The sequence below is a fragment of the Hippocampus guttulatus genome, chromosome 1 (assembly GCF_054856545.1).
Source record: "Hippocampus guttulatus isolate MCC_2025c chromosome 1, RoL_Hgut_1.0, whole genome shotgun sequence".
In the NCBI taxonomy this organism is placed as follows: Eukaryota; Metazoa; Chordata; class Actinopteri; order Syngnathiformes; family Syngnathidae; genus Hippocampus; species Hippocampus guttulatus.
This window is the reverse complement of record NC_141261.1, coordinates 32,868,717-32,894,051: the sequence shown is the minus strand read 5'-3', so window position 1 is coordinate 32,894,051 and position 25,335 is coordinate 32,868,717. Positions and strand designations below refer to the sequence as shown.

General features: G+C 43.8%; 2 protein-coding genes and 1 long non-coding RNA gene across 4 annotated transcripts; 2 read left to right on the top strand and 1 right to left on the bottom strand.

The window, feature by feature from the left end:
- Positions 1-540: 540 nt before the first annotated feature.
- LOC147211402 (uncharacterized) lies at positions 541-4,115 on the bottom strand. The gene is made up of 3 exons (XR_015102642.1): positions 3,809-4,115; positions 779-1,262; positions 541-653 (listed from the first exon to the last, which is right to left on the bottom strand). It is a non-coding gene; the product is annotated as an uncharacterized LOC147211402 (long non-coding RNA).
- A 4,271-nt stretch (positions 4,116-8,386) lies between these two features.
- LOC147211401 (inosine-uridine preferring nucleoside hydrolase-like) lies at positions 8,387-10,524 on the top strand. Its single transcript, XM_086108185.1, has 8 exons — positions 8,387-8,475; positions 8,816-8,996; positions 9,073-9,252; positions 9,335-9,446; positions 9,536-9,672; positions 9,750-9,827; positions 10,117-10,233; positions 10,302-10,524. Exons 2-8 carry the CDS (start codon positions 8,817-8,819, stop codon positions 10,452-10,454), a joined length of 957 nt encoding a protein of 318 aa, XP_085964311.1. The 5' UTR covers positions 8,387-8,475; position 8,816; the 3' UTR covers positions 10,455-10,524.
- Positions 10,525-16,650: 6,126 nt separating this feature from the next.
- LOC147211400 (inosine-uridine preferring nucleoside hydrolase-like) lies at positions 16,651-22,163 on the top strand. 2 transcript variants are annotated; one of them, XM_086126853.1, is made up of 9 exons: positions 16,651-16,709; positions 16,898-16,936; positions 17,359-17,540; positions 17,616-17,795; positions 20,954-21,065; positions 21,155-21,291; positions 21,403-21,480; positions 21,608-21,724; positions 21,816-22,163. In XM_086126853.1, the coding sequence occupies exons 3-9, from the start codon at positions 17,364-17,366 to the stop codon at positions 21,966-21,968; spliced, it is 954 nt and encodes a 317-aa protein (XP_085982979.1). In that variant the 5' UTR covers positions 16,651-16,709; positions 16,898-16,936; positions 17,359-17,363; the 3' UTR covers positions 21,969-22,163. The 2 variants fall into 2 exon arrangements, with proteins under 2 accessions (XP_085982979.1, XP_085982971.1); XM_086126845.1 differs by lacking the exon at positions 16,898-16,936 and having other exon boundaries at positions 16,656-16,709.
- The last annotated feature ends 3,172 nt before the right edge of the window (positions 22,164-25,335 follow it).

Genomic DNA, 25,335 nt, shown 5'->3' with positions numbered 1-25,335 from the left:
AAGAGGATAGTTTGAGCGTGTTTTTTTTTCCCTCTCCCTACCCAGCGTTTTCCTTTCTGAATTCTGACTGTAATTTCCCCATTGCGGGACAAATAAAGAGATATCTTATCTTATCTTATTCTGCCAACATACTGTGGTGAGTTATATGTTCCCAGAGCTAATACAGCAGTTTTAAGGTTCCCGCTATTTATTAACAATTTTATATATGTAACCAGGTGAACCATACTTGGACTGTTGTAGTGAATGCTGCCTCATTTCATAAATGTAGCACTGTCACTTTCAGAGTAGCGCAGGGTTAAGTCCCATGAAAACACCAAGTGTGAGTGAGACTCAAACTAGGAAGTGAAGAGAGGACGAAATGCCTGCGAAGATAGCTGTGCATGCATACATTTTTTTCATGTTCAGTCGGGAAGAAAGCCCACATAAAAAGTATTTTGTGTTTGGTTAATTCCTTCCACAAACCTGGCAACATATAGGTCTGATAGGTTCCACAATAGTGGATTTCCTCTCATGAATTCAATATTTATGAATGATTGTGTGACTGTAGCGGCATAATGGTCGACTGGTAAGCACCTCCGTGTCACAGTGCAGAGTTCATGGGATCGATTCCAGCTCCAGCCTTCCTGTATGGACTTTACAGGGTCTTCCTGCACCTGCGTGGGTAACATACCAACTTGATCAAATATTCTTGAATGTTTTTGGGGCTTTTTTTGTCAATACCCAGATCAGAAAGGGGATTAACAGCATTGATTTTCTGGGCGTTTTTGCTAATATTTACCCTTTTGACACGGTCCGGGAACAAAGCAAATGATGTTTGATCCTACAAACGTAGACAAGATAAAAGGTTAAACAGTGGTGTTTATTTCTAGAAAAGCGGAGAACTGAAAAAGTACAGAAAAAGGTCGCTGGCAACAAAGAGCCAAGAAAACATGGAATAAGCACAAAGTGCTTGCAAAAGGCGAAGTCATAGTTAAACCAGAATACACTAGAAAAGGAAATAGCAAGAGTATCCAATTCACGCGAAAACCAAAACTGAGGAGGAATTACAAGATCCAAAAATACTTACAAAAATGAGATCAGTACGGACAAGCGCAAACCATGAGCATGGACAAAAGGTCTAGAAAACAACACTTGAAGCAGAAACAGTGAGGAAGGTTAACAATCCGAAAGAGTGCGGCTGTCAACTGAGTCCTTTTCTAGTCCAGTGATTGCAAAGAGTGCCAGGTTCGCCACCGGGGGAAATGCCCTCCACTCCAGCCAGGCTGAAACAAAACCAAACAGATCAAACCATGTCACCTTTTGGATAAATTGGAAGTGTGTATTCTGCTCATATTGAGTCATGATGTTTAACTTTCACATGCACGCAGCGATACTCTGCGTCCTTGAAGCAATCATCACTTAAAATTGGAACACTCCTTCCTGGAGACCTTGTAGAGATGCACAGTCATAGGGATGCACCAGTTGATACAAGCTAAGAAACAGTTTAGGAGAAATGAAAGTTCTGATGTCACATCTTGAGTTTCGCTACCACCCTTTTGATGATATAAATACGTGGTGAATCCCTTCCTTTTTTGCACTCGTGACCACCACAGCCATTGTCTGTAAGCCGCGGGTGCCCGGAATATTCTGTTATTAAAAGCTTCAACGAAACTGTTCATCGACTCCAGCCTGTATTTGGATAACCAACATCCTCCTCATCCGAAATTCAACGAACACGCAGGGGAAAGAAGGCCACTTTCTCCCCAACATTTTTCAATACAGAATTGTGATGGTCCTTAACACTGAACACATGTTCTCCGGTTCGACTTAACAATTCTCATTTCATAATTATTCAAAAGATCAAAATACATGTATTATGGAATAATGCACATAAGACATTATACAAACAAAGTATTGTTAAATATTTAGAAAACCAACCATTTGTAGTGCAAACAGATGTCTCTAATGGGGTGGAACTCTCTCATGGTTCATGTCTGAAAAATCGAACAGCATAAGCTCAAGTTTAAACACGACTTGCAAGTACTTATTTGCTCTTGGTGTTCCGTTTCTGCACAAGCAAAACGTGCTGTTTCTCTGTGAATTTTGCATGGCTGCTTTTGCATGTCACTACAGTGGATTTTGTTGTAAGGGAAACACACATAGCAACGTTTCATGCAAGATTCTTTGTCACTTGGTCCGTCAATGAGTTCACGGTCCAAAATGTCTTGTATTTGTATTTTGCTACACGGTTGCTAAGAAAACTTGGTCAATGGTCAAGAAACCGATATTGCCGTTGGCCTATAGCTTTCATTGCATTGCAGGGGTGATAAATGCCCGAATGGGAACAAACCAGATGGATAAGTGATGTTCCAATTTCTTTTCTTCACCTGTTGGAGGACGAGGAGCCAGTTCTCTGCTCCGTTAGAAGCAACCGTGTTCTATTCTCCACCGCGAACAAACACGTGTGCTACACGGTGCGTTTCCGTCAGTCGTCAGTGAAACAGGAGAAGATTCTTCAGTACTGATCTGGTTAGTGATAATTCAGGGGACGGATGAAAACACACTTCAGTCTCTGCTGAGTCGGTCAATTTTATGAATTTCCCGTTATTCCTCGTTCGTGATCAAAACGGGCATCGGTCAGTGACAGACTGTTTGACCTTCCGTCAAGTACTGACGGAATGCCCTTCTTTGTGTATTAAGACCCAGACTGAAATAACACAACAAATGTAATATTAACCTTAAACCTCTAGACCAGTGGTGGGTAAACTATGGCCCGCGGGGCGGATCCGGCCCGCATGTCTTTTTAATCCGGCCCGCTGATGGTTGGTACACAGTTAAGGTTCGATGTGAATGATTGCATTCATTTAATTTGGACTTGTAATGACAGGCATTTCAACGCCAGGTGGCGCAGTTAATTGAAGTTGCAGAGCACAGGGAGGGACTGGGAGACGGAGAGAGAGGGAGAGAGATAGAGGGAGAAATCTTATATACCACCTGCGGAACTCTGTCAAACGGAAATTCCCGAACCCGGTAAAAAAAAAAAAAAAACCTTATGCATGAATTTTTCTACTACTATATTACATTAACAATCGATTCATAACAACAGAAGTTCTGGTACCCGGAAGCCATATGTAAGCCCGCAGTAGCTCCAACTCAAGCAACTCCCGCTCGATACGACAGAATAAATGTGTTCGCGCCGCTGCTTTTTTATCATTGGATCCAAAACGGCGACATGTAAGTGACTCTTTATTAATAATAATAATAATAATACATTTTATTTATAAGCGCCTTTCAAGACACCCAAGGACACTTTACAATAACAAAAAACACAAAACAATACAGGTTGAGCAGCGGCAGCCAAAACGCGCCAGCGTTCACTCAACCCGGAAGGCAGAAAGAAACCACAAGGGAGGGAGAGGGGGAGAAAAAAAATCCACACTCAAACTACCCTCATTTTGAGGATAATTTGAGTGAGGCAAAAAACTCCCGCACAAGCTTATTGCAGTGAGTTTTACTGGAATTGCTAAAGTTTTTAATTTCATTCATTTACATTTACGTCCTGTAGATCAGGGGTCCCCAACCTTTTTTGCCCCACGGACCGGTTTATGTCAGACAATATTTTCAGGGACCGGCATTTAAGGTGTGGCGGAAATAATACGACAAAATAATATGGTATGAGCTGCATGAAAACGATGGTGTTTTCGAAATATAATAATAAACACAAGGAGCGTCTAATCTGGCCGCAACACTCATGGTCACGATGGTCATGTTTAATGCCTTCAAAATACGATACAATGCAAATTCAAAGTGCATGAAAATGACGACTCACCACAGCCCCGAGCTTGATTTTCTGCAACCAGACGGTCCCATCTTGTGGTAATAGGAGACAATGACACCTCAAGTGTGTGTTTTATGTCCAGTCTACTTCGTAATTTTGTTTTAGTCGCCGTTGCTGCAGAAAACCCCGCCTCACACAGGTAGCATGTCTGAAATAGCAACAGTGCTATTGTGGCGATCTCAGAATATTCAGCCATAACTTTAATCCAGTTGGCTCGAATGTACTTTTAAGGTCGCTGTCATTTGCGATCTCCAGCAGTTTTTTTACTCATTTTTTACTCATTGTGTTTTTAGCGTAATCGGTCACGTGACGCAGAAGCGTGGCTTGACGTGTGTCAAGCGTGACACAGACGGATGTAACGGTGAATCCGGTAATTTTTCAAAATAAAACATCTTTCGTATTCCGAAATAAATAAAACGGAATTAAGGCAAGTTTTTTCTGTGCGGCCTGGTACCAAATGCCCTGCGGACCGGTACCGGTCCGCGGACCGGCGGTTGGGGACCCCTGCTGTAGATCATGGCATCCAAATGAAGAGGAACTGTAATAACCGCAGAAGGGAAAGTGAAATGTATCCGATGAAGCGAAGCGGGTTACAAAGTCCAAAACAGTAAGGAGACGCTTGGAGACGGAAAGACTCAAATCTACGAGACTTTGGAAAAAGCAAGGAAGCGATTCTTGCTCAGTCCGATTCTGGCAATTTCCATGCTCAGAGTGAATCGCTTGCTGCTCGACGGACAGTCGAGTAAGTGAACGTTTCCTGGAATGGTTTGACTGTTATCATGCTAAAAACTTTACGCAAACTGGACCGCTAATAAGAGAGGAGGTAAGTCCCATAGCGTTAACTATGAGCATTGAAGACTTCGAAGCGTCTAGTGGCTGACTTCAAAAGTTCATTGCACGACATCAGCTGAGCAACGCTGTCTTTGGTGGTGATTGAGGGGAGGTCAAGTTAGAGACAGTGAGTGAGTGGAAAGAAAAGCTTCCAGGTCCCTTGCTCGTCTCATTTTGTAGCAAATAGTCCTAACTTTGTTATATTTTGTTCATATACGTGTACTGCAGGGGTGGCCAACCCGCGGCTCACGAGCCGCATGCGGCTCTTTGGCTGGTTCAATGCGGCTCCCAGGCTCTCACACGACAAGCATCGAAAACGCCTCGGCAGTGGCGATGCCATTCAAACAAGGCGCTAACTTCACAGAACGTACTCCGTCAGCCTATCATCAATCCCGTTACTTGATTGACAATGAGGGCAACCAATCAGATGACTGCCTCACCGCTTATGCGCAAACAACGGCGCTAAGCGCTAAGCTAGTCAGCGAATTAGCTCTGATTTTAAAGCAGGGGTGCCCAATACGTCGATCAGAATCGACCGGGAGCTAGCGAAATGGTCCCAAGTCGACCGCAAGGGGTGGGAGGAGGAAATGGGTGGGAAAAAAAATATTTGTTTGTTTGTATCTTTAGCGTTCATTCATTTTCGGCCCGTTCCGACTGTTGCTCATCGTGGTGTGCGTGCATATGTGCGCGAGTGCACTGGTGGGCACCCGTATGAGTGCGTGTGTGCGAGCTCGCGTGTGTGTGTGCGTGTGGGTATGCTTGGACGTGCGCGATCGGGTCGTTCGTGAGAAGTTGATCGCTTCAAAAGTCGATCTTTGGCCAAAAAGTGTGTGTGTGTGTGTGTGTGTGTGTGCGCGCGCGCGTGCCCGAGGAAGGGTATGGTGTGGCTCTTTGCACTAACACAGTAAAAAAATTGGCTCTTCGTCTCTGACTGGTTGGCCACCCCTGCTGTACTGTATTGTACTGTACTGTACTGCAGTTTTTGTGTTATAAACAGTTTTTGGGCGATATATTGTTGCACTTTGTTGCTTGTATTGTCACACGTATGTTTTTAACATACTTAGACGTTCATACAGGACAGATCCCATAGTTGTTTCATTGTTCTCACTAAAAAAAGTATGTTCATACTTTAATGCTTGTTCTGTTGATGTTTGGTATGGACTGTCAACATATGCAGTTTTTAATATGTACCATATCTTGTGCTCGCCCGGCCCATCCGGCATATTACCAGTCTTCGTTATGGCTACTTGTGAAACTTTGTGCTTGCATGCTGCGCTCGCTCACATCCTGTTGTTGTGCATCCCCTGGGGGCTAGGTGCTTTAGATGCACGTTCAGCATTGTTGTAGCTGAGGTCGTCTTTGACTCTATTATGTATTTATTAAATATCCCACAAGTGGACCATGTCTCCTCCTCTCCAAGATCCCCACAGCCCAGACCTTCGCATCATGTATGTTCTCGCTTAACTTCAAAGCAAATGAATCACCAGAGAATCTCTCCACTTTGTTTTGACAAAGACCTGCTAATTCTCAGCAAAGTATGAAAACGCAAATCTCTGATAAAGAGTGTGAACTTGTCATCTGAGAAGCCTCTACAGGCAATTTGTGTATTCACATTCTTTCGCACAGACATGCTGGCATCAGGACATCTCATCCATCCATCCATTTTCCGAACCGCTTGATCCTCACTAGGGTGGCGGGGGGTGCTGGAGCCTATCCCAGCCGTCTCCGGGCAGTAGGCGGGGGACACCCTGAATCAGTTGCCAGCCAATTGCAGGGCACACAGAGACGAACAACCATCCACACCCACACTCACACCTAGGGACAATTTAGAGCGTCCAATCAGCCTGCCATGCATGTTTTTGGAATGTGGGAGGAAACCGGAGCACCCGGAGAAAACCCACGCAGGCACGGGGAGAACATGCAAACTCCACACAGGGAGGCCGGAGCTGGAATCGAACCCGGTACCTCTGCACTGTGAAGCCGACGTGCTAACCACTGGACTACCGGGCCGCCCTATCAGGACATCTCATAAACCACAGACGAAATGTGTCTACTGAGAGGCCAACTTGGCCTTGCTGGAAACCAAGGTAGAACTTTTTGGCCGTATTTCCTACAGGTACGCATGTTGAGCGCGAACACAACACTGCTCCTCACCAAAAGAGTACCAGACCTTCAGTGAAGTATGGTTTTGACAGCATTATGCTTTGGGGCTGTTTTTCTTTTGCTGGGACTGAAACATGTGGAGGGAATTATAAACTGTTCAGATTCAATTTTCAGGCTTCTGCCAGACAAAAAAAAAGTCCTATATCCCTGCGGGATGGCCCGCCGACATGTGCATTAATGTGTTTGTGATTTTTAATTATTAACCCTTTCATGCACCCCTGTAACCTGATAACATGATAAACTGTCCACTGTAGTGTCCGCTGACCCTGAAAGGGTTAATCTGATTACATTTCTGTTGTCGAGTGAGTGGGTGGGGGTGGGAAGAGGGGGGGGTAACCTGTGAACGCAACTCTCCCCCAGTGGATGCCCATCCCGTTGGCCTCCCCCTCTGCATGCCCCTCCATGGAGGTCAAGCCAAAATCAAGTAAATTCGCATGAATGCCAAGTCGATTAAGTCTATCATAAGTTTTCGCCAAGCATGTCCTAAAATTTGTGTCATGTTCTGTCTTGATTGTGTTCCAGCTCTAGCTGGAGTGAAGGGCGTTTCCCTCCAGCAGGCGCACCTGTGCTGCGTTTTCCAATCCAGCCTTGTACTGCCAAGCTGCCTCGCCATTGTCGGATTATTGACCTTGCTCGCTGTTGTGCTTCAAGTGTTGTATTCTAGACCTCTCGATAACTTTCGTAGTCGCTCTCGTTTTGTCATAGAATCAATATAAGTAATCATTATTCCTTTAATTTGAGCTTGATCCTTGGTTGTGCGTTATTGGACTTTTGATATTTTGTTTGTGTGGTCTCAGTGTTGTATTGTACCTTGCCTTTGCAAGCGCTTTTTGTTCATGCCTTGTTTTTCTTGGCTTCTTGTGACCAGCGATTTCAGTTTGTACTTTGTCGATGCGTTTTTCTGTAATAAATATTTTGTTATGACGCTTTGTCTGAGCCTGCATTTGTGGAATCCAAAAACATCCGGTTTGGTCCAGATCCTAACAATTAGCGACTTAAGTTGACACGTCTCCAAGTCGTGACGAGAGTCATCCACCTCTGAGCTGTACCGAATGAGGTATAAAGAAAAGAAGATGAAAAACAAGGCTTCTCATTGTCATCAACTGGCAGGCTGCCAACATAGTGTGGAAAGATCCTGTTTGCACGACCGTTCTAAAGCAGTAAGTGTGTGCAGGAGGTTATTAAGATATCTCAATAAACAAAATGGCTATCTGTAATCTTCTACATGGAAAAGGCATGCATCTCTGCATCTGCACCACCAAACCAAATCCAGACCTTACTTCACATTTCTCTTGTGGTTTTGAATTGGGACACACTGGCGTAAGTACTGCAGGCACCATGGTGAGAGGTGATTGAATAAACTCTACTTTACAATACATGCTGATTTATATTTTCAACATGATGAATCATTTAAAATGAAGCACCACATGTATGATTTCAATATGTATTCTGATTCAGAATACATATTGAAAGCTTCAGAATTTCTGAAGCTTCTCAGTGTTTGTAAGAATTTTTTTTTACCCTCCAGGCCTGGGTGGTGCCTTTTGCACAAGAAACTCAAGCTCATAAAAAGAGGTTGTGCAAGTTTTGCCTGTAAGAGGGTCTTTCACATTTCCAGGCAGCAACTGCAGATCATTCTCCAACGACCAACGACTTCTCCCCAGGTGAGGATTCCTTTCAATTGAATAACCCTTGCTTGTTCAACAGGCTTTCCACCGTTTGTCTTTTTATTTACTGTCAGAATTGGACTTCCTTATGTATTTCTGTTACACCTGAAGGATTTTCCCTTCTGTGAGCATTCATACTAAATACAGGTGAATCTGCATGCATGGTTATTTGAATTCCCTTTTGCCTCTTTTGGAAATGCATTTTTTTTAACCACATTGTCATATAGCTGAGATCTCCCTGTCCGTGACACTTTAAGGTCAGTTGAACATGAAGCCCCTTCACTTCCCAGAGACTTACAGACCCAGCAAATGACTGGTTTCTTGTGCTTGGATGCAGGATGAAAAAGAAGATAATCCTCGATGTGGACACAGGGGTGGATGATGCGATGGCCATCATGATGGCCTTGTCAGCACCTGATGTGGAGATACTGGGGATCACCTGCTGCCATGGAAACATCCCCCTTGAGAAAGTCCTGAAGAACACCCTCCGGGTTTTAAAAGCGTGCAACAGGCTGGATGTAAGTAGCTCCACATTTCAAGCGTGATTGAACTTTGTACATGCTTTGGAGCTTTGATAAGCCATCGAATCCAAAGATCCCAGTGTACGCAGGATGCTCGCAGCCCCTCCTGTCCAACAAGCAACATGCCAGCGATTACCATGGGAAGGACGGGCTGGGTGATGTCCCAAATCCAGATGCACCGGGATTGGAGCTGGTACAGAAGAAAAATGGTGTGAAGGCCTTAATCAAAATGGTCAAGCAGAACCAAGGAGAGGTAAGACAAGCGAGGCTCGTTTTCGTCATTATTACATGCCAGAGTGAGAGTCACAGCTTGATGTGTCGTAATTATACCGCAGGTGACTCTGGTGGCCACGGCACCGTTGACTAACCTTGCAGTCGCAGTGCAACTAGACCCTTCCCTTCCCAAGAAGCTAAAGGCTCTGTCTATCATGGGAGGCAACATTGAGTGTACGGCTCTCTCCTCTCCAAACATGCATTTGAACCTTTGTTTTCCCCCTCGGTGATCTGTTGCATGACATGTCATGTGATGCGTACAGCCAGGGGTAACACCACAACATGCGGGGAGTTCAACTTTGTTGCCGACACAGAGGCCGCCTATGTTGTTTTGGAACGCTACACTTGCCCCACCACCATCGCCTCCTGGGAGTTCACCTGCAGTAACAGCCTGCCATGGGTACGCCTCACCTTGAAGTTAAATAGGTCACTTTTTTTGATGCTTTGACTTTTTTGCCTTCTCTCTTCCCTCCTCAGTCCTTTTGTGACCAGTGGCTTTCTATCAAGACTGAGAAAGCTACCTTCATGAAAAACATTTCATGCCTCTCCAGGACGGTAAGAGTCAGGGCTGCATTGTAGCACATGCGTTAAAAGGGACATGCAGGTTCACGCAGACATATTTTCAGAAAGAGGCAGCAAACAAATCAATTGCTTCTTCAAATTTGGTGGGCATCCAGGCACTCCTGCTTGTACAACACGTTCTATATACAATCAATTAATAAGTCAATTTTCCATAGTATGTCCGCTTTCAGGCGGTATAATTCAAGTTCGCTCAACCCTGCCCTGAAAATTAAATGAGCTGGATGGATCAGCTCAGGACATATTACTCTTCACGCAATGCCAGAAATCTCAGTCAGCGGACTACCAGAAGGAAATCACAGCAGGACAAGGCTTCAATACTTGCGACACCTATGCCCTGGCCGCCGCCATCGATAACTCCCTCGTCACAGAGAGTGAGCAGGTAAAAGGCAGCCGCCTTTCCTTCTCAGTTGAGTTTAGTTTTTTTCACTGCCTGTGCTGGTATTTTAGGTGGCTGTGACAGTGGAGCTGGACGGGGCCTGTACCCGAGGCATGATGGTGTTGGATTACATGGACCTGCTGAAGAAGAAACACAAGGTCACCATCATGAAGAAAATCGACTTGGAGAAGTTTAAGCAGATGCTTACCAATTCACTCAAGTAGGGTGACTAGCAACAGCCAAGATGGGAACATTGAAATGTGTTTCATAAGCCAAATAAAATCTTGATTCAAAAAAGAAAGATTGCTGTTTGTTGACATACTTCCGCAAATTAACACAATGTTCCTGCTTTGCACTCTTAATGCTGTCAGCTGTTCCCCTCAGGTATTTCATTAAATTCGCTAAGATTTCTTGAAGAACTGTTCACTGGTGATGAAAAAAGTCTCAGACAAAAAAACAAACAAAAAAAAAGATTGTTTTTGAGACATTTGAGACATTTGTCTCAAGGAAGGCTTGGTTGTCGTTTGGTTTATATCTTGTTTTAAAGGCCAGTGGATGACATTTTGCCACACGGCGAACACATCTTGCAAGGCTGTCAAGTCAGGTCAACTGTATTTATAGAGCACTTTCAAACAGCCATCACTGCATACAAAGTGCTGTACATGGAGCAATTTAACATATACAATAAACAGTAAAACAAATCGGTAATAAAGACGGTAGAAAGCACCAAACAGTAAAACCAAGAACAAATCGAAGTCATGCTGAGTCGAATGCCAAAGAATACAAGTGAGTTTTGAGGAGGGTTTTGGCACAGTAGGTAAAGAGAGCACAGTAGGTTTTAGGAGTGAGATCCATATGAAGCACAACTGCAAGTACCGGTATGTCAAAAATGCCAAAAGCCAATGAGGTCTGGACGCAAACAAAACGTGTTTGTCATTCTCAACTGGTGGGTCGGGACCCAAAAGTGCAGATTGTGGACAGTTACTAAAAAATAAAAATAAATTCCCACGTAGCACATACGATATTGGGTAAGTGTCAGGAAATGTTACCCTACTTGTCCTCTAATCACTAGCTACTCTGCAAACAACTGCAGTGTAGCTCAGCCTTGGACAAGTGGACGTCATATATATGTGACGAGGTCACAACTATGATGGTCTCGAGCTCCACGTCGCTGCCGCCTCAAGAACACCAGACACTAGGATGTGGCTTTTCTCTTTTTTTTATTGCCTGCAACACAGTATGGCGGGAGGGATAGGTGAAGTCACGGGGCTTTTCAGTCTCAAAAATAACCTGTGACTTCCCTGGTAGCTCTGCCTGAACTAAACATCATCCATAAGAAAACTAAATGCACAACAAAACAAAATATACAACATAGGTGATCGTATATTAACTATTTACAAAAAAAGGGGGAAAAAAACACACTTCCACTGGTATTTACGTGATACCACTGAACGCATCACATGCAGCAGAACGGCTGCGCAATGTACAATAATGGCGGCCGCGACGAACCGCGCGGGTACACGCCAGCCACACTGATAGCCAAATGAAAAATGACACGAAAGACTATATACAGTACAACCAAAAGGAAAGAAGCATTACCTGCAACACAGTATGGCGGGAGGGATAGGTGAAGTCACGGGGCTTTTCAGTCTCAAAAATAACTGCGCAACAAAAAAAGCCACCTGTTAACTCAATGGATAAAAACTTTCATTCGACAAAACTTAAATTAAATGACGACACAAAAAGCAATGTGGACTCGGAACAAATCAGGGAACTAATTAAATACACAGCACCGTAGAAAAAGGAAAAACAAAGTGACATATTGTAATTAAACTAGAAATGAATCCGGACCATCAATGAAACCTGACTTACCCTGTAACTTCCCTGGTAGCTCTGCCTGAACTACGGCGGGAAGCTGGTGCCATACTGTGCGCTGTTGCGTCACTTCCGTCATAATTTAATAAAAGCAATATATCACTCCGTTACATATATATATACAGCGGGGTTCGGAAGTCAATACCAGTGTTGTGTCCAAGGACCGGCAACCCGAGGCCAAGGACTTGACTCCGAGGCCAAGGCCAAGGCCAAGGACTTGGAAAATTTTCCGGGGCAAGGCCAAGGACCAAGGACTGATTTTGAAACTGAGGCCTAGCCGAGGACATGTATAAAACAATGCTATCATACCACTTGGCAGGTCTTCATGATTTGCAACACCCCTCCATCATAACCCTTTGCACTCCCTAACGCTTGAATGAAGTGTTTTTATTCAAAGAGTAGAACAGTCAGGGTACGTGTTATTTATACTGAGAAAAAAAAATAAAATCATATGGTATACATTTATGAATTAATGTTTTAGTGCAGTAGTTTCTTAATATGAAGTAAATCAACACTCAACAGGCATGACGTGGCACGGAACACAAGTTGAGAAATGACTGCATAGAAGTCAATCACTGACTGCAGAAAAAGCGGTAATCTCTCAGTGATAATTTTACAGTTTACCGGCAGCGAGTCCCTGGGACTCGCTGATCAGAAAAGTATGAGTGCCATTATGGATTGAGAGAGTCCCAAATTTCGAATTCTGAAAGGGTCTACTTATTCAATTGCATATGATAATAACACAAACAACAACATATACATACAATGATAAACAAATGCTGCAAAAATTTTAATAATTCAGGAGCAGGCCGGAGGATTTCGGAAATTCACGGTAACCGTTTTTCGGTTCCGTCGGATTACCCAATGGGAAACCACGATAACAAATGTTGGGTTCCGTAAACGTTCATCATGGGAACCCATTTTTCTATTTTGACTGATATTGATAATCAAGAATTCCGAAACTCAAAAGTATAATGTTTCAAGGGTCAATGTTTGAAAACTATGCATTAACAATGAACATTACATCAGCAGCTGTGTACTCCAGGTTTATTCCAAAAAATAAATGGATCAAAAACTGGTGTACTCATGTGGCATCATCAGAGTATTTTTTCCAATCTCACACTGCAAAGATTAATTGACTGGTAATGTAAGTATTGATGTGGCTTGACATCCTCTTCCCAGATCAATTTGACGAAAGAATTTAACACACGTTACATATATATATACTGTTCTACCAACAGTTAACATTAGCATTACTACACCTTGTGACGAATGTTTTATTCATCAAGTTACCATGCTACAACCAGTAAATTATAGAATAACCAATACTGTTTCATAATATTTTTCACAGCGATTAGCCTACAAATCTAATGACCAATTTGCCTCGTAATCGTGCATACGTCACAGGTGAGTTTTGTGATACGCCCTTTGGACGATTCATACGAAAAATCAGACAAGCATTCCCATTTCTTAAATATCGTAATTAGTAGACCTTGGTGAGTTTTTTTCGCCGCCATCTCAAACATTCATCCACGCGATTCCTCAGTTTGCGGACTAAAATAACAACCCGCATGCGCACATAACGTCATCTGTTGTGTCCCCCCAACACTGAAAACAAAACAAAACGAAAGTAAATTAGAAGAAACACACTCACACACCACACCACATCACAAACACACATACAGGCGCAGTGAAATCGCGTGGATCACACAGTCAATTCAAGTGCGGTGACTTTTATAATTAAACCATTTTTTGGTACAGTGAAAATGGCGCCACGGAAACGACACGCTACCGGTAACGATTGTTACTGTGAAATCCTCAGGCTTGCCGTAGTTTTTTTGTTTGTTTGTTTTGACTGAGAAATTTCCTTGCGTCCCAAAAGCGCACATTGTTTGGAACTGTGCGTCCCGTGGGAAAATAATGCGTCTAGGACGCGGGACGCAGAGGTAACGAGATGGCTGAATCTCGAACCATTCTCTGAGTACTTCTATTATTACCACTACCACTAATACTACATTAATTAATACCTTCAACTTCACAATAATAATAATAAATAATTAAATCAACCATGATTTTAAACTATGTATTATCAATATTCATTATTCCAAACATGAGAAAGCATTCAGCAAACATAACTGGAATCGAGCAAAAGGACTCCAAATCCCAAGGGCCAAACCCGGAAGTGAACTGCCGACATTATTGACTCCAGCTGTAACGCAAATTACTTGGTTCAAACAAACATTCTAGTGCGACCGCACAAACGTGACGACTGTGCAAAAATAACTAAATAAAAGAAACCACTGTTACAGAAAGGCTTTACACGCTATTTAAACTGCCGATCGCGAACGCAACAAACCGTGATTGAAACTAACTGTGATGCCGCTCTTTATACGTTGAGCTAACTGTTATCAGTTAGAGGCAGACCCGCCCCTCTTAAAGCCCCAGAGTTAATCCATCAATATGGGTTTCCTTGGATGGAATATATTAGATTCCTTCGTGATTATTGTGGTCCTTATACAAGGGATTTGAGGCTCTAATCCCTCACTGTGTCCGAGGACCGGCAATCCAAGGCCAAGGACCGCCCCTTGGTCCTCAGGCCGGTCCTTGAGGCCAAGGACTGGTTTGAGGAACACATCTCTGATCAATACAGTATACTATTACATATTTAAAAAAAATGTGAACACGAAGAGAAGGTCTAGCATCATATTTATTGCGTTTATGATAATGAAAGGATTGTAGTCTTCTTTTGTTTCAGTGGCAGTGCAATGGTATCATGTTTATACCAAGTTCCCTTAGGCAAGTTTCACCATGATATCCCAAAGTGCCTTGGTGCTCCACATCATTTGTCTCTCTTTAGTTAATACCACAAAATTGATGAGACTTTAAATCACTGTCACTGCTCACTAGTTCATATTTTGGGGCTGCAGGAAGTACAAAAAAAAAATCTTCACCCATCGGTCGTGCCTGAGGGGCCTTACAATCATATATTCGTGAACTGAATTTGGGGCCCCATACGTGTATGTGAGCCCAAAATTTTTTGAGTGCATGTGAGAGCGGTTTAGTAGTGTGTGAGGGGAGGGGGGAACAGTTGTCATGTGAGAATAATGCGTGTGAGAGCATTTCCGTTGTGGGAGTGAGCGAAAAAGAATTCCACTAGTGTGAGTGAGTGAAAGCATTTTGCCTGTGATTAATGGTCCCTTAGCAAAGAATGCTGCACTTCTTGAGCAGGGGGAAGGGTGCCTTACTCAATGCTCAGTATCCAGCAAGCAGACTAGCATCTGTCACAGCTGGTTGACATTTTTACATTTTGTCAACAAGGGTACTTGAATACGACCGTGTCGTTCCAAAGCCTTGGGCTTGAGGGATGAGCTCCCGCTGTCACACAGATGAGCTCCGAACTTGTGGCTTTGAGAGATGCTTTGGATGCAGCATTTAAAGTGTTGCTTTTGCTCTGGAATTTCATCGAGTCCCGCTTTCAAGTCAAGAACTGAGAAACTCTATGTAGGTGTGGTTGTTATATGACCAAAACAGATGTGTGCTCCTGCTTGGCTGCACACAAGCAGCTGTGGAATGAACTGGCCACAGGTTCTCTTTATAAGGGGTCCTTGTATCATGCAAGGACACAGATTTATGGCAGGTATCACGAAGCATAACATAACCATATATAACTCACAACATGTCAATCTGATATCTGTCGTGTCCATTCCATCCATATTTTAATAGCACTTTTGTCATTAGGATCACGGGTACGCTGGAGTCTGTCCAAGCTGACTCTGGGTAAGAGTGGGGCACACCAGGCGACATTGCCAAAGAGGATGTTTCCCAATAGTTTCTCCAAGAAACAAATTTAAATAAAGCTTTCATTTAGCTTGATGCCTTGCAAGTAGGAGAACTGATTGGCTCCAGATTGTGAATTCTGTCCAGTCAACGTGGGGCATGAGAGCCAGGCCTTATGTGCTGATGTGGCAGTCTGGCAGAGGCAAGGCGCCGCTCCTGTACATTTGCCTGACAGCTTCTCTAGTCGGACGCTGCAGCATGAGCGTCATATGAGCACTCAGAAGAATAAAACCTCTGTGGCTTTGTAGAAAAACAGGGCGCCACATGTACTGTAACTGTATGTTGAACAGATATGACACTTTCATTCTCATTCCAACCGAGCATTCCAAAAATATACAGTGTTCAATTTAGACCGTGTTGTTTTCAACAAGACCAATTTGCGAATTCAGAAATGGAAAAAGCACTTTGTGGTTTTGAAGAATGACAGGCTCACTTTCCGCTTTGCTCCTACGCACCAAACTGTCTTTACCTAGGGTGTGTTTATTCAGATGACTTAAATCGTTGTAATTATGATCGGAAGAGAATGTGGAGTCTCATTATGTGTAACTTGAATTAACGGTTTCAGGCTTTTTTTTTTCGTTGCTAAACAAGTTTTCCTCAAAGGCCAGCATACATTGTGTTTACTGGTGGCTGTTGTGCAATCCTCCCCCCATTTCCTCACCCGAGCCCCACCCATGTATAAAAAGCAGGATGTCGCACAAGAAAGACCTACTTCCTCACTGGAGAGACCCTGGTAGTCTATACCATCATACGATCTTGCCTGGCAGGTGAGTTGATTTATTTTCCCAGCCCTCTCTCAACAACCTACTGAATAACTTCTTTTCAAACCCTTTCTGGACTAATCACATATCTGTGGTCCAAACTGGCATAGATTAAAAAACATATATGCATAAATTAACCCTTTCAGGGACAGAGGTTCCTACAATGGACATCTTATCATGTTATCTGGTTACAGGTTGCATGCAAAGGTTCAACTTAGCTTCCAGCGAAGTTTGTGAGTTATGATCTTTTTATGTGGTTCATTCACATTTTATTGTTTTTCTTTCTTTCTTTTTTGCGATCTGTTTGTTTCATAGTCTGGAGGTCTCTTGGTGTTTCTCTTGAGTGCTTTTGAGATGTAAAGTTGCACACAAAAAAGGCTGTTCCCCATCATTTTCAGCAGAGTTAAAGCCACCGTGAGCTGTTTTTACATTCCTTCCTGAAGATATCCATCCCAGGAATGTTGCTTTGGTCACCAAATAAACACAAATGTGACCCAAAGAGACCAGAGCGCAGAGCTGTCGTGAGCAGCCAACCTGCATTGACACTCCTCGAGATGATTTCATTTGTTGCAGCTGTGAATGTGTATTCACAGAGGATTTTCATGACCTTGCGGCCATGAGTCATTGCCAAGTATCCTCGCTCTGCTTCTTCCAGAAACAATGAAGAGGCTGATCCTCGATGTGGACACGGGAGTGGATGATGCTCAGGCCATCATGATGGCCCTGGCAGCTCCCAACGTGGAGATATTGGGGATCACCTGCACTCACGGCAACACTCCCCTACAGAACGCCCTGAGGAACACCCTCCGCGTCTTGAAAATCTGCAACAGGCTCGATGTGAGCATTTACTTGCATGCATGTTAAATAGTTGCCAGTTCTTGGGCTCAAACTTAGCAATGTCATGCATCATAGATAAAGGTGTACCCGGGCTTTGAGGAGCCTCTACTGTGCAACAAAATACATGCAGGAGATTTTCATGGGAAGGACGGGCTGGGTGATGCCCCCGATCCAGATGCCCCGGGCCTGGAACTGGTGCAGAAGACAAATGCTGCGGAGGCCATCATTTCCATTTCCAACCAAAATCCTGGGGAGGTGAGTGGATGGAAAATCTAAAAACAAACAAACATACCTATTACATCCACCCATCCACATCCATCCATTATCTGTACTCCTTAACCTGATGAGGGTTGCAGGGGTACTGGAGCCTATCCCAGTTGTCTTCGGGCAGTAGGCGTAGCACACACTGAACTGTCGCCAGCCAATCGCAGGGCACACAGAGACAAACATCACGCTCACATTTAGAGGCAATTTAGAATGTTCCATTAACCTGCCATGCATGTTTTTGAAATGTGGGACTAAACCGGAGTACCTGGAGGAAACCCACACAGGCACGGGGAGAATGTGCAAACCCCACACAGGAAGGCCAGGGCCGGATTTGAAACCACAAACTTTGCACTGTGAAGTGGACGTGCTAACCAGTTCAGCACAGTGTCACCATATGTATTACATTCATTCATTCATTTTCCGATCCGCTTTATTCTCACAAGGGTGGCGGGGCGTGCTGGAGCCTATCCCAGCTGTCTTCGGGCAGTAGGCGGGGTCACCCTGAACCGGTTGCTAGCCAATCACAGGGCACACAGATATGAACAACCACGCGCCCAGTGGACCAGGCTTCCTTCCACATTCCAAAAGAATGCATGTTAGGTCAAGTTATCGCATACCATCCATTTTCAACACTGTTTATTCCGAAGAGTGTCAGGGGAAGTTGCTGGAGCCTGTCCCATCTGATTTGCCAAAAGGCAGACAACACCCTGAACTGGTCGCCAGTCAGTCGCAGGGCACTTATAGAAACAAACAACCATTCACACTCACATCCAAACCATCAGTGAGTGAGAACCCATCCCACACTGTCCACATACAAGTCGGGCAAGTGTACCACTACACCATTACCGACAATGTTATCGCATGCCAAATTGCTAATTGCAAATCTCCAGGAAGCTTTACTAGGATAAAGGAAAAAATGTTGCTGTATTAATTAATAATAATAATAATTTTTCTGAAAATGTACACACGCCCATATGTTCAAGTTCAAGTCAACTTTATTGTCAAATGTGCTCTATATGCAACATACAGCACAGATGAAATTTATTTCCTCTCAACCACAGGAGAGAGAGGAGCCGCTGCAGGTTCCCGCACCGCCATCAACAGAACAGTTAACATAAAATGAAAAAAATAATACAACACAACACATAAGACACAGATAGTGGTGCAATCTTAACCCCTTTTTCTGCATACACTTTGTTGTTTGAAGCAGTTATAGATGCAAGAGGAGAGAATCAAAGTGTCCTTTCACCAGTGGATCATGACATCATGCTGAAAATGTATACACGTTTGCTACAAGCTAAGTTTGAAAGCAGACAAGAAGCTGTTGCGTCCATTGATGAAAAAGAGATTGGCTCACATCATGTAAATTCGCTTCAATTCCAAGCGGGGACTCCCAGTTCCACATACGCATCTGCGCTCTGCGATGACCCTCCTTTCTTCTCATCGTCGGCTGCACAAGCCATCCATCCATCCAGCCGCAGACTGTCCAACAGGACCGACATTTCCGCTGAACAAAACGGGCTGTGAAAAATTATGTGAGTGTTCAGTGAGTGAAATATAAAAACAAAACAAAACAAAAGAAAAAGACATATGTACATTGGTGTGTCACCCATGGGCTAGAGTGGAGCTAATTAAGTTGCAGTTGGAGCTGCCAGGAAAATCTATCTAAAAATCACTGAATAATCTGTCTAAAAATCTCTGATTAACTCATTACTGTGGGGAGAATATTTCCTCAATTCACATATTTGTACATTTCTTAGTCTTAAGTGTGCTCTTTCAGAAAAAAACTTGTGTTACCAAAACAAAATTTTGTAACTTTAATTTGACTTGAACCGAGGAGAAGTCACAAAAACACCTTGGTTGACCTCAATGTGAACTTTGCTGCATTTTTCTGACATTTTCCTTTGATTTACTTTCAATTTAACCCACCCTAATTCAGTTATTTTTCTTAATCCGATATAAAAAAAAAAAGACAACATGCTCGCATTCACCAAAACCATGTCATGCTAACGAGTCCATTGTGGAATCCGTATCTTAAACTGTTAAATTGGGAGAGCAAGTTGCTTCAGGTATTTCAGGTTAACTGTAAATTTAACCTGCCTTAATTCAAGCATGGCAGCACAGTGTCGATTGGTTAGCACGCCCGCCTCACAGTGCAGAAGCTATGTGTGTGGAGTTTGCATGCCCTCCCCGTGCCTGCATAGGTTTTTTCCATGTACAGTACTCCGGTTTCCTCCCACATTCCAAAGACATGCATCGTAGGTCGATTGACACTCCAAATTTTCCCCAAGTGTGATTGGGTGCGCGGATGGTTGTTGGTCTATATGTGCCCTGCGATTGGCTGGCAACGAGTTGAAAGTGTATCTACTCTCCGAAGCCTGGGATAGGCTCCAGCACGCACCGTGATGCTTATGAGGTGAAGTGGTTCAGATAATGGATGGATGAATAATCCCAACACTTGGCGGCTATGTTGGCCATTAGGTACACCACAGATTCTAATTGAGATTCAAAAATATTGTGTACACCCAGGATTCCTGTCCATAGGCCTCCCCAATGGTGTGGCCATATCGGCCAAAATATTAGTTACACCCCAGTTCTTGTGTCACGTGCTCGATTCAAAGCATTCCAACTTCGAACCACAATGCTTTCCCCCTTGCAAGAGTCAGTTGTCCCATTCAAAATTTCCTAGGATCATAAATGTTTTTTTTCTTGATGATCTTTGATCTTATGTAGCCTATAGCACTTGGTATACAGCCAGATATGTTTGGTGTCGGTGCTACACAAATAAAACAGAGTTGAGTAAAGTTAAGATGCTAAATTGTCCAGTCCAGGCAAGGTGTACCCCCTCTCTCATCCAACGTCTGCTGCGATAAGCTTCAGCTCACCCGTTACCTTAATAAGGCCAAGCGACATGAACCATGCATGGATGATTAAATTGGAGCCTCTGGCTATGTTATATACTTTTTTTTCCCCTCCCAGAGTAGTATTCCGAGGTTTGATCCCTGCCTTTTACAATCATGTGACAAATATTTCCACAAAAGATGAATTCATCATTCAATTTACAGTTCAGATTCATTTTAAAGGGTCGTCCTTTGTAAAGTAATACAATGTAAAAATGTGAAGCGTAATGCGATTTCCCTGTGCAGGTGATCCTGGTCGCAACAGGGCCCCTCACCAACCTGGCACTTGCTGTCAAAATGGACCCGTCCTTGCCCGCCAGACTGAAGGGCATCTACATCATGGGAGGCAACATAGAATGTAACTGGCCTGTTAAACCGTTTGCAATTTATGCTGCTTTTGCAATCGATGTTGAGCATGACGGACACCTGTGTTTTGTTACACGTCAGCAAGAGGGAACACGACCGTGTGTGGAGAATTTAACTTTCTGGCTGACCCTGAGGCCGCCTTCATTGTTCTGGAACGCTACACCTGCCCCACCACAATCGCCTCATGGGAGTTCAGCTGCAGGAACAGCCTGCCGTGGGTGAGGAGCATATGTCACTTGTAGTGATATCTGAAAGGAAGCCACATTTTTTCTATGAGCGGTCCATGGTCGGAGAAAAAAATCATATCTCCCTGTATTTGTGTGCCCAAGTCCTTCTGTGATACCTGGCTGGCCCAAGACACTCCAAAGGCTCGTTTTATGCAGACCATCTATGCACACACCCGCAAGGTAAAGATGATTTTGCGTAGCACCTATTTACACGTCATGTCAACTATGTTTAAGCCTCCAATGTTACGACACATTGGAGAGACTCGATAGATCCCCACTTTTACAAGTTAACCTGTTGGCTTTGTAGATGGTTCAGACAGATCGGTATCAAAAGGAGCTGGTGTCAGGACCTGGATTCAACACGTGTGACACCTATGCTCTGGCTGCAGCCATCAGTGACAATGTGGTGACGGAAAGCGAGAAGGTCAGCGCTTCTCTTCGATTCTTAATAAGGTCCATTCAGCTCCATGAGAAAGATGAGATGTGAAGAAACATACGTGGCGTCGCTGCTGCAGGTGGCCGTTACGGTGGAGCTGGAGGGAAAAAACACCAGAGGCATGATGGTCCTGGACTACATTGACGCGCTGCACAAGGAGCATAAGGTCACCATCTTGAAGAAAGTGGATCTCCAAGTGTTCCAGCAACTGCTGATGAATGCACTGAAGTAGCAGCCGCTTAGCCATCATTTTAGAAGCGGAGGCAATAGTGGTTGCTAGTAACATGTATGCGTTATGCAGTTGACCAATTTTTTTTCCGCAAAACGCCCAACAGTTGTTAAGCACGCCTCTTCGAATTAAGTTCAGTGAAAGTGATAAATGTACATTATTAACTCCAAATAAATCTGCTTTATTATTTTCCATCCATTTTCCGATCTGGTTTATCCTCGCAAGGGCCGCGGGGGGTGCTGAAGCCTATCTCAGCCGTCTTCGGGCAGTAGGCGGGGGACACCCTGGACCGGGTGTCAGCCAATCGCAGGGCACACATCGTCGAACAACCATCCGTGCTCACACTCACACCTAGGGACAATTTGGAGTGCCCAATCAGCCTGCCATGCATGTTTTTGGAATGTGGGAGGAAACCGGAGTACCTGGAGAAAACCAACGTTGACACGGAGAGAACAAAATAATATCAATACTTATTAGCAAGAGACTAGAGAGCAAACATGACAATGACGAGCTCGAGAGGTCTATAAAACAACGCTGGAGGGAAGGCCTTCCTCTGATACCTGGTGGAGACACACAAGAACACAATCATGACACCAGCAAGTGTGTTGGACACAAATTGAAAAGAGTGAGAAAAGGTTTCGAATCACTTTTTTGATATTTTAGGAAGACTAAAACCTTGATTTCAATCAATCATCAGCTCAGACTTAGGAAAACGGATCAACATTTTTGTCCATTGTCGTACAAATTTTGTTTCCAACATTTCCCCAGTAATTCCCAAAGTAAAAAACAAAGATGTTGCAACTTTTGACTTGTCCCAACAGAGAATGCCGCAGCGAGACACTCTCATTATCATTTGACCGCAGTTATTACATCAGTGCCCTTTCTAACGCAATTCACATTTTCTGTTATACAATCGTTTGGAACCCTTTCCCGAAACTTAGAGTGCCTGGTCTCAATTTGAAATCCAAAGAAAAAAATGTCAAAATTAGTTTTTTTTAAACTCACTTTATTTCACAAGACACATTCACCACAATTTAATCTCAAGTGGGTAGGACCAATGCATACATTTGTGGCTTGCAAAAGCTTCCCCTTTGTTTTGTGCAAATAATTACAAGTAGGCCAACATTCGGAAAATATTTACCGGTACATTCAATGATTACAGTGGACAACAGCAAATTTTAGTCTGTGATGACTTTATGTGTTGTTGAAGGTTTGTTTGATGCAGATTTTTTTAATGCTTTTTTTTCCTCGCACATCTGGTTTTTGAGATAGTTTCATTTTTTGTTTTTAAGTTTGACCGATATAATCTTGGGCAATACAGATTTTTGTCATTGATAGCTCTAACAAATGTTCCCTCTAAACTCCGATCTTGAGAAATCGTGTACTCCTCTCAGCGCAAAGAGTGACGCTGACGCGCACCACGCACATGCATTACCGGTACATTTTTAGACTCATTCCTTCATTTCCACCCAAGGTTAATCTACGATCACTTCCCTTGCAGTTTCTCATGTGCAAACGAGGGTGCCAGTTGTTCTACAAAGGTTGGACACACACACACACACACACACACACACACACACACACACACACACACACACACACACACACACAGACTGACAAACAGCACTTATGAGACACTGGAGGTGACATGCGGACCGCTCGAATCAGGATGTCCAAACACGGGCCTGGTTTATGAGCCCCTTATATGAGGCTCTTTCATGCGTTTCAGACAGGGTTCACCTGAGCTGAAAACGGCCAGGGGCCTAGGATACTCAAGGACCTATAAGAATAAAAAACAAACAACCAAAAAAAGAATCCCAATATTTTTATTTTCCTGTCAATCACTGTACATCCTTCACATCCAATGCCCTTTGTCAGAGGACAGACATACTTGCTGCACTACAGCAAACAAATCCAACATCTGAGTCCTTCAAATTTGGTCATGACATGTTGCAGGCTTTCAATTACTCCTTTTCCACCCCAAAAACAAAACAAAACTATTGGTGCTTGTTTGGTGCCAGGGCCAGTGTTGTGCGTAGTTGGTGCTTCACACGTTCTTACAGAGAACGTGTATGGTTTTCCACCGGCAAAGAGCAAAGTAGGAGCGGCTTCATTATGGAACTGAGCCAGAGCTAGAGCTAGAGCCCATTTCGGTGGTGGAAAAAGAAAGAACTGGTGCTAACCTGGGCAGTGGCCCGGAACTAGCATGAGCACAAGCGCGGTGGGAAAGGGCCAAATATCGCCTGTGTTATCTAAAGGTCTAGTGGACAATGAAGGAAGTTGCAGATTGGACCAAAGAGACATTCTATTTATTATGTCACAGATGAAAACTATTTTTTGTGCCAAACAGTTTGGCTTTTATTTTGGAAAACTATTCATTTTCCACAATGTTCCCCACCTTTTGCAGTTCAGATATAGACAGGGCATGTGGAACAGACTGCTCCCTCTCTGAGACAAACCGATGCTTGTGGACATGTGCGGTGTAACATTTGAAGACAGTTCTCCAGATTGAACATTCCACAAGGCACAAAGAGAGCTGTTCGTACTCCCCAAAGAGGACACACACATTCTAGACTCGAGATTCTCACTCCATCCCCGCCCCTCCCAAAAAAAGGAGCAGCACCAAGTTGCAGATGTGTTTTTATGTTTTTGTTTTGTGTCTCATTATAGTCTACAGATTGCATTATGAAGTTTCATTAGTTTGCATGTAGAAGTGTCACAACTTTGAATTACAATGTGCTATTTTCTTTCAGAATCATGTGTGATTGACTGAATATTTGTTAAACTTTCAAAGATTGATGATAGGCAACGTATGTAATTTTAAGACATATAGTCAAAGGTGGGGCACTTTTGGTTAATCTCACCCTTTTTCTTCGAAGGGAAAGTTTGGGATGGCTATGTCACTCCCATCTCCCCCAAGCTGCCACACAAAACTGAGGGAGTGGCCTAATTTTGAGTTTGCAAGAAGAGCCTTTGTCCTCTGCTTTTTCTTTTTTTTCTCTCTCTCTCTTCCCTCCACAATCCTGAGCCGCAGCTCTAGCCAGATGCCAGATCTGCTGTGAGCTCTCCTCCTTCCTCGGCCCTCCACGTGCCAACGGGACGCCGGTCCTCTGGGTCAGCTCCTTTCTTGGTTCCTGCCTCTACTCGATGCCAGGAACTTCTCTGGAGTCTAATCATTTTCAATACACAATTGGTTATTGCTGTGTGCCAAGCGCTTCGTCCCGCAGCCAGTTTATTGCAAAAAAAGCCACCAGTGTGAACCACGCCCGACTTGGTCTGCAAGGCCAACCTTTCTGGACACGTGTGTGCCAAGTAGTCACTTCAGTGCGCCTCTGAATAGTGGCACATACCCCGCAGCAAGGTGTGTTGT

Bases quoted from the DNA above. Each gene is read 5' to 3' on its own strand.
- LOC147211400 (XM_086126853.1), top strand. From the start codon at position 17,364: ATGAAGAGGCTGATCCTCGATGTGGACACGGGAGTGGATGATGCTCAG. The intron at 17,796-20,953 runs GTGAGTGGATGG...TTCCCTGTGCAG, and splicing joins CCAACCAAAATCCTGGGGAG to GTGATCCTGGTCGCAACAGG. The intron at 21,725-21,815 runs GTCAGCGCTTCT...TCGCTGCTGCAG, and splicing joins TGGTGACGGAAAGCGAGAAG to GTGGCCGTTACGGTGGAGCT.
- LOC147211401 (XM_086108185.1), top strand. From the start codon at position 8,817: ATGAAAAAGAAGATAATCCTCGATGTGGACACAGGGGTGGATGATGCG. The intron at 8,997-9,072 runs GTAAGTAGCTCC...TCGAATCCAAAG, and splicing joins AAGCGTGCAACAGGCTGGAT to ATCCCAGTGTACGCAGGATG. The intron at 9,447-9,535 runs GTACGGCTCTCT...TGATGCGTACAG, and splicing joins CATGGGAGGCAACATTGAGT to CCAGGGGTAACACCACAACA.